The sequence below is a fragment of the Aplysia californica genome, unplaced genomic scaffold (assembly GCF_000002075.1).
Source record: "Aplysia californica isolate F4 #8 unplaced genomic scaffold, AplCal3.0 scaffold00362, whole genome shotgun sequence".
Classification (NCBI taxonomy): Eukaryota; Metazoa; Mollusca; class Gastropoda; order Aplysiida; family Aplysiidae; genus Aplysia; species Aplysia californica.
The window spans coordinates 231,785-241,002 of record NW_004797632.1 but is presented as its reverse complement, the minus strand read 5'-3'; the positions used below and the strand labels follow the sequence as shown (position 1 = coordinate 241,002).

Here is a 9,218-nt window from a genome sequence, read left to right as displayed (position 1 = left end):
AGAGAGAGAGAGAGAGAGGGGGGGGGGGAGAGAAAAAAAAGTGAGAATGAGAGAGAAAGATATTGTGGAGGAGGGGGTTGAGATAAAAACACATTGAAGCGCAAACGAGGGTATTCACGGGCATAACGCTCCTTGTCTCATGTACATATTACACGACCTCACACACGTGCAATACTTCTACATGAGAAGAACTTTGCAATCTTTGATTAGTTAAGACAGAAAGAAACCAAAAAAAAACAACAACATGGAAATCTAGATCTAGTCTCTCTGAAAACAAAACCTTGCTTTAACATTGTTATTAGCAGAGCGCTTTACCACATGTTGGTTTGGAAAAGGTAGAAAAAAACTCCTTTTTAACGCTTTCCGCTCTCTCAGAATTACAATGTTCTATCTGCCTAGTACCTAGTTTTTAGAAACGTGACCTTAAAAGTTTTGAGTTTTGTCCTATGACAAGCTTTTCCCAGTGCCATTCTTTCAATATCTTGATAACGTCTCGTAATATCCGTATGATTTTGATAGAGCAGATAGAACCTAGTTTTATTATTTGCTTTTTGATCCTATGGCCTTGTTTTGTTTTAGTAGAGGTTTTACGGCGCTCGCAACTGCATAAGGTCATATGAGCGCCAGAAGATTAGAAGTGTCACAAGAGAGTAACAAACATACAAAAAGAAGAAGGGGAGATCAGGACGAGAGATGTTTGATAGGAAAGAAGGAGCAAACCACACCAGAGCACCCGCCAACCACCCACTACCTATGGACTTGGTAACTCAAAAACGGCCCAAATCTTCTGACAGAACGTTGTTTCCGAGGTGACGAATTATAGTGAGCCAGCTGTTTAGCGTGTTCTAAACTAGAGAGTTTCGTAATATTTATCTAAACTGCAGTTTTATAATCTGTGGTAGTGGCTGCAAGTGCTTAAGACATATTTAGTCAACGTTCAGATTATAGCTGTTATCAAAGTGAGAAAAAATGCACAGTGTAGGTACAAGTTCTAAAAGAAGGAAACAGTGTTCTTCTTCATTTCTGAAGGGGGAAAAAAACTTTCTGGGCTTACTGTACATGAACAGGATGACGGCATTGTCTTGTTTAACAAACGAACAGGACGAATATTCAGTCCACTTCCGATATGATTTTCTACACAAGATACTTAAACAAGATGGAAACAATGACTTTTACATTACAACAAAAGAAACGAACAACATGATAATACTATGATGATATACATATTATGATATACTTTTATATTTATGATAAACGTATATTATTACGATATGCATGTTATGATATACATGCACATGCATATTTATGATATACATATTAATATGATATGCATGTATATTTTGAGACGCTATGTTTTATTCTAAGTATACATAAAATGATCGCTTGAATACAATAAAGACTGCAAAATAAATAATATTCGTTTAACCACATAACTGAAAGCTACCATATTCATGGGCTTTTCTCGAAACCAATCCACAAATTCCCCGTCCTTTATTCTAAGAAGTTAATCCCTCCCTCTGTATGAAAAAAAAAATAAAATTGCGTATTTACAATGGTGTAACCTATCCTGATATTAAACATCAGCGGGCCTGCTGAATGTTCATGATAGAAAAAAAGACATCCAACCTTTCTGCCCCCACCTTCAACCAATGTCGTGTTATTCAACAACATTCAACTTCAAGATGTGCTGTTTAATTAATGACTCTTTAAAAAAAGAAGCTTAAAAACTTGTTTTGTTTTCCAAAAAGTATTTTCAATTCTTTGTCTTTACCCAAAATCTCAACGCAACAACTATATGTATACTATGGAAATGATATACAAAATCGTGTTATTTGGAATGTGTTTGATAGTTCGAAATGTACAGCAGTATTACTTTTGTTCTGCTGCAGAGTGGATACCATAATTGTATTCTGAAGTGTCAGTTACATTCTTAGAAAGGCATTGTGGTGTTACATTTTGTTATTGTTCAAATCATGTTCTTTCACTGCCCCTATCCCAAAATTAAAAAAAAATAATAGGGATAATAATAATCATAATCATAATCATAATAACAATAATAATGATAACAATGATAATTTTAAAAAAATATTTAAAAAATAATAATAATAATAATTACAATTACAATAATAAAAACAATCATAATAATAATAATTATAATAATAATTAATAAACAAAAAAGAAAGACAAAAAGAATCTTAAAAACTAAAAAAATCACATCCTAGTAGTGGGAGTGTCTGTGTAATCTGTGACGTAGCTGTGATTTGTGTAGGCCTCCTGACCACGCCCCTTTCTCATGTCGTCCCCGTTAGTTATGGTGCTGATGGGATCTGGCTCGTGACGTTCTTGCAGTTCAAAATTTTCCTAAGGAAAAATAACATAAAGCAAATTGAATAAACGAATGAAAACACACATCTAGATTGGTTGATGATAAGATCGATGACAAAATGATATAAAATAATAATTAATAATAAGAGTAATAAATTACACTTTTATTTGTCCCAGAAGGGCACATTGGTTTACAATGGCAAACATACACACATAAATACATAATTATAAATACGTACATACATAAATACATGCATAAATACATACATAAATACACAATATTACACAGATACAGAACAGTTTACAACCATGCCACTGTTGGTCGCCACTGTGCAGAGCCCTGTATTTTGAGCCAGGGTTGTCGTGTCTTGCTCAAGGACACACCCCAATGACCACCCATCTGATCCCCGTGTTACTGACACTTGCTTGACATTACTTGAGTCTAAACTCCCTACTCACTTAGCCACTGGAGGCCCCAAACGAAGTAAACAAAATTACATGTGTATTTAAAATATTGGGAAAAAAATTATTCACATAAACTAAGGAGTCGATATGCTTCTCTTTGCTCAACACAAACAATTCTCAGAGTTGAAATATCCTTGTCTTGAGTCTACTCACGTTCTCCTAGTCAATGCATATCTTATATTAATTAATTAGATCATTATCATGGCACGAAAAAAAGGGACACACGGAACCACCCCCACTCCCCCCCTCCCCCCCACCAAGGAAAAAGACGGAGAGAAAGAATGACAGACCGACAGAAAGTAAGAAAAAAAGAAAAAAAGAAAGAAAGAAAGAAAGAAAGAAAGAAAGACAGAAAAAACAAACAAACAAATCGAGAAAGATAAAAAAAAAGAATTGAGGAAAGAAACAATTAAAAACACATATTCAAAAATGGAAATCAATAAGTAAAATTACGAATAGTATCACTAATATCACGAAAAAATAAAGGCCAAAACTAGGGAAGGAGAGGGAACATCTCACCTCCTTTTCCTCGGTGCGGTCAATCCTTTGACAAGACAGAGACCAGTAGCAACAGACCCGGTCTACCATGGAGTGGATCAGGTTACCTTTCACGTCCTCTGGGCCGTTAGCTCCTGTGGAGAGGAGAATGGTTCTGGTGAGGGGGAGGGGAGGAGAGGGGAGGGGGAGGAGGAGAGAGGGGGGGGGGGGAGAGAGAGAGAGAGAGAGAGAGAGAGAGAGAGAGAGAGAGAGAGAGAGAGAGAGAGAGAGAGAGAGAGAGAGAGAATGAGAGAGAGAGAGAGAGAGAGAGAGAGAGAGAGAGAGAGAGAGAGAGAGAGAGAGAGAGAGAGAGAGAGAGAGAGAGAGAGAGGGAAAGGGGGGATGTGTGGAGAAATATTTGGAATGTTTTTGACAAAATCATTGTGCGCTCTTTGAGATAGAGAATCATGTGGCAAAGTAGGGTGGACAATCAAGTAAATGGAGACTGCAGATACTTGACTGGGTCGTCTCCCTTTAACTATATGGCTGCTTGTTCATGGTCATCGTCATAGTCATCATCATAATCATCATCATCATCATAATCATCATCATAATCATCATCATCAGCATCATTATCATTATCATGATCAAAGTATGGTTTTACAACGAATTATCATCTTTGCCACCATTATGATCTCTCTGTTTCTCTCTCTCTCTCTCTCTCTCTCTCTCTCTCTCTCTCTCTCTCTCTCTGTCTTTCTCTCTCTCTCTCTCTCTCTCTCTCTCTCTCTCTCTCTCTCTCGCTCTCTCTTTATATATGAAATAATATATAAGATATAAACATATATCCCACTCTCTCTCTCCCTTTCTCTCTCTCCCTCTCTAATTCTCGCCCAAACAGTGGAGAGTCTGCGTGCCTAACCACTAGACTTCTTAAACTAATTTAATACAAGTAGAATTCACGTTTGTAGCAGCTGTAGCCTATAGAGATGATGTGTGAGGCCACAATGTGGACCACCACGGCAGCCAGGGCATACCACAGGTACGACACATGGTAGATCCATCTGTGGACGGGGGAAGGGTAAAACGAAATCAAACATCTTACTTACTAAGAAAGAGATAGATAGATATATAGATAGATAGATAGATAGATAGATAGATAGATAGATAGATAGACAGATAGATAGACAGACAGATAGATAGATAGACAGATAGATAGATAGATAGATAGATAGATAGATAGATAGATAGATATATAGATAGATAGATAGATAGATAGATAGATAGATAGATAGATAGATGGATAGATAGATAGATAGACAGATAGATAGATAGATAGATAGAGAGAGCGGTGGAGAGAAAGAAAGAGAAAGAGGAGAGAAAGACAGAGACAAAGACAGAGACAGAGAGACAAACAGACAGACAGGCAGACAAACAGACAGAGACAGGCAGACAGGCAAGCAGATAGAAAGACAGACGGAGAGAGAGAGACAGAACGATGTCAAAAGTATTATACGTTTTTGGAAATAAAAGATGAAGTGAGAAAAGTGACAGGGGGGGGGGGGGGGAGTAGATTGGAAATCACGACGATGTCTTTGTTTTGATTAATTCATTTCTTTTCTTAGATTATTAAGGCCCTGGGGCCGCAATTTAGATAGGTGGGCTTCGACCCAGCCTGTCAGGGGCAATCTGAACTGAGAGGGATACAGCATCCGAGTAGAAAGACAGAGATACTCGAAAAATATCCCCCACTGTGAAATCGACTTTGGACCTTATGTTTGCGACTACGAGCACCTAATCGCTACACCACAGACACCAGTGACAAAGAACCCATGAGATATCTAAACACTTCACTGCTGTGCATGTATATATGTATGTGATCTCTCAAACTCGTTCTTTTGCCTTTTTTCTACTGGTGTGTGGAAATCGTTCTAAAAGACGTAATTGCAATTTGTGCAGTTGGTTATTGATATTAGGGCCAAAGGTATTACGGCTTTTTTAATTACATCTCTCTAAAATTAACAGTTCATTTTGTCAGTTCAAACGTAAATCCAACCACCTCAACGCGGAAAGGGTGAAATCTCACCACAAACTCACAAGTCAGTGCCATTGTACTCCGGCTCGGGATGAGACGACGTATTTCCCTGCATCGTTGTTGTTGTCGTTGTCGTCATAGTAACGCCAGCAGCGGCCGTCGTAGTTGTTGTAGCATTCATTAAACCCGCCAAAAACTCGTCTGTCACATTGCCAAACCGACACTTCATGTCCAGAATGTCGCGGTTCCTGCAGGAGGAGAGAGAGACCCCGGACACTTCCGGCACCGGAAGTACCACAGTGGCGCCAATCCCCATCCAGAAGGAGATGAAAGAGCTGGTGAGAAATCCCCACAGCGCACCCTGGGGAGAGAGAGTAGACAAAAGTGGCAGTTTGTAAGACTGGTTAGAATAAATCCATGATAAAGTGTATAAATTTAAGATAAAATAAGATTAGACACGAAGATGATAAAAGATTAACAGGATAACTACTCTGTCGTCCAAATCAATGTCTAGGGGTTTCCAGGAAATGAAATAAGTGTCATATTGCAATACACTTCCCGTCTGTTCTGTTATTCCTTTCACAGGCTGCAACGTAAAAGAATGGTTTTGAAGATAGGATTTGATTCGGGTGTTTTAAAAGAAATGTGAGGCAGCGTGGTGGAATCAGGCTCTCGTCAATTTTTTGTCATGTAGAGTTATTGGAATCATCTTAAAGCTTGTTCACTTGTCTTTATTTGAATGGAAAAAAAAATATCCATTTATCTTGAATATATGTCAAAATATTTGCGAAAGAAGGAGGTAGAGGTCCCCTGTTTTCAGAGGTGAAATTAGTGAGAAAATGGCCGAATTAGATTAGTTATTTCCTTAGCTTAAGAGTCTGTGGTCACTGAAAATTTACAGTTTTTTAGAAAAATTCACACAGAAATGAGTTCTTTAATGGGCATGAAAGGTGTTGAGGCAAAAAACCCCCCCACAAATTTGATAAAAATTCATAAACCTGCGGAAAAGTGCGAGTTTCTTCACTTTGATTATTTTGACGAGAGCCTGATTCCACCGCGCTGCTTTACAAATGTATGTTTTTAAAACTTCATAACAATAATTTAAACGCTTGAGAAATGGGTTTGGATGAATTTAATCAATAGACAATGTGCTCTCACCGAGCTGTGCACAACAAAATAATACAACGGATATGCTGTCAAACAAACATTCTTCTTAAACTCAAAAGTCCTTAGTGCTGCTGTCAGGCCCCTTGTCGTCACACGCAGAAGACTTGAGTTCGATTCCCGAAAGGGAGTGTTTTAGTATGCTTTCAGAAACGAAGTTTCTCATTCATTGCAGGCCGGTTGGTCCTGATCAGAAAGACTGAAGCAGTCCACGCCCTGTACTGTCTAAGTCTTTGTGATCATTTACAGAAATAAGTTTTAAAAATCAATCCCAATAACGGTTGAAATGTTGCTTGTGTGTTACCTTTGCCTCGATATAAGGGAAAAATATGCCACATATGAAGAGACCCAATAAAGGTCCTCCAACCATGCCGAAGATAGACAGCATAATCTGAAATGAAAAGGATTGAAAAGAATGTATTATTTCTTAAAGTTTTAAAACGTTGTATACCCCTTCATTTAACCTCTGAGGGCTACCACATTATTTAGTACAAATGTAAGGAGTACTTTCTCGTTTCTTTTCTTTTTTACTTTTTCCTTTTTCGTTCGAGTATTCCTTGCTACCTTACTTTACTCTTCTATGATCTATTTGTGGTGGCCGAATGTTGCTATTCAAAAGTCTTTTTAATGGCTGCATCGATCGACATGCGGTTTTCGACAAAAGATTCTTTAAAATATTCTCCAGATCATGACCCCCTTCGTTTTTTCAGTTTTGAGACAGTTTTGCTGCAAAAGGCTAAATTTCTTTATTTCGCCGATCGCTTTTGTAGACCGACGCTTCTGTCTCAGTAATTTTAGAAAATCCGCCAGGTTTGTTTATTTCAAGTCGTACTTCCGTTCGATACTATCGGGCGTTGTCGCGCAATACTGAGCACTATTTTAAATGTGTGACCCATATAGATCTAGCCTGATGTTTTCTTTTTTTACCAATGACTTTCAGTTGATGTTAATGGACCGATCATTCCTTTCATTGAAAGAGGGCCCAGCTAGTTCTTTTCATTTCTACATTACATTTTCATTTTTCTAGTTTGTACCCTGATAAACCTACTCGTAGTCTTTTATTGTTTAAACTGGTCACACGTTAATTCATTCGATTGCTTTACTCATATTTCTAGTTGATTGTGGTTTTCTTTAAAGATATGTAAATTATGTTAAAAGCACTAGAATTTAAATGAAATGACAGCCTCATAAAATAAGTGTGAGGTCTAAGGCAGAGACTATAATTATTATATGTGTTTGTGGCTTTGTCTTTGTGTGTGTGTGTGTATGTGTGTGTGTGTGTGTGTGTGTGTGTGTGTGTGTGTGTGTGTGTATGTGTTTCTGTGTGTGTGTGTGAGAGAGAGAGAGAGAGAGAGAATGTGTGTAGGTGTGTGTATTTGTGAGTGATACTGAGAGAGAAAGAAAATATAAAGAGAAGGACAATAAATAAAACACAAAACTGCAGACGAAAATGAAATTAATGAAGTCTCCAACACGTTAAGTTACCTGCAACACAGTCTGTCCCAGCTGACTGAACAGGAAGCCCAGGCCAATGACAACAGCCCCGCCCGTCAGTCCTGCCAGAAACACAACAAGATATAATGGTCATCTATAAAGTGGACTTGGGAGGCTTTGTGCACAAACTCCTGCATTATTACATAACCCACACCTTTGAAACTTTGCAGGCGTCCACAGCATCCATGTGGCTAGGACCAAACTTTAAAAAGTCCACGCAAACTGCTTTCCCCGATTTTTCCAAAATGCTTAGTTTCGTCAACACAGCATTCTAATTTTGACAAAGTTCGTCTTCTAAGATGCCATTGTAAACAAATGAGGTTTCCGTTCTCTAGCCGTGCGCTGCTTACACACCTTTGAAATTCTGGAGTGTACAACCATGAAAGCGGAGTAGAGAATCAATTTATATTCTATTATATATTTGGCAACTTGGAAACACGTGTGTCACTTTTTTCTCAAGATTTATTGCTCCATTCCAGTAGAGTGTAATTATAGTAGGCCAATGGCTTTCAGTTGATGTTAATGCACCGATCATTCCTTTCATCGAAAGGGGGCCCAGCTAGTAACATAATACATGTGTCACAACGCGGTGGAATCAGGCAGTCGTCAATTTTTGACTACTGTAGAGTTAATGGTATCATCCCTAAAGCTTTTTCATTTGCCTTGCTTTTTATTTTAAAAAGACCAATTTATCTAGAATAAGAAATCGAAATATTTGCTATTATAGGGGGTGGGGGTCGTCTGGATTCATGGATAAAATTAACGAGCAATTGGCAGCGACAGTTTAGTAACTTCAATAGCTTGAGTCTTTGAAAACTAAAAAATCACGTCTTTTTTTGCATTTAATCAACATTTTTCTAGAAAATTCCCTTGGGAAATGTGTTTTTATATGGACATAAAAGATGTTGAGCCAAATAACAAATATTCGACAAAAATTGCCAAACTGACAGGAACAAAAGGCGTTTCTTCGATTTTACGATTTTGACGAGCGCCTGGTTTCACCAAGCTGCCTCACATATGACATCACATTCGCATCAGTCTTACAGAACAAGAAGGCAAACAAAGAGGCAGGCATAAAACCAACGTTAAGTCGTTTCCTGAACGGTTTGATCCGTATCTGTGTGGCTGTGTGTGTGTGTCTGTCTGTCTATCTGTAACTGTCTCTGTCTCTGTCCCTGTCTCGGTCTCTGTCTGTCTGTTTGTCAGTCTGTCTGTCTGTCTGTCTGTCTGTCTGTCTGTCTGTCTGTCTGTCTGTCTC

The 9,218-nt window shown here is 38.2% G+C and overlaps 1 protein-coding gene across 1 annotated transcript in view; it reads right to left on the bottom strand.

Annotated features, from left to right (window-relative positions):
* Nucleotides 1-2,211: 2,211 nt before the first annotated feature.
* Nucleotides 2,212-9,218, bottom strand: part of LOC101852256 (sodium-coupled monocarboxylate transporter 1) — a 22,304-nt gene continuing 15,297 nt past the window's right edge. The window contains exons 10-15 of the mRNA XM_005103193.3: nucleotides 7,952-8,022; nucleotides 6,771-6,857; nucleotides 5,365-5,663; nucleotides 4,231-4,331; nucleotides 3,310-3,422; nucleotides 2,212-2,361 (exon numbers count right to left, since the gene is read on the bottom strand). Of these exons, the coding sequence (XP_005103250.1) occupies nucleotides 2,212-2,361; nucleotides 3,310-3,422; nucleotides 4,231-4,331; nucleotides 5,365-5,663; nucleotides 6,771-6,857; nucleotides 7,952-8,022 (821 nt within the window). The remainder of the gene's footprint in view (nucleotides 2,362-3,309; nucleotides 3,423-4,230; nucleotides 4,332-5,364; nucleotides 5,664-6,770; nucleotides 6,858-7,951; nucleotides 8,023-9,218) is intronic.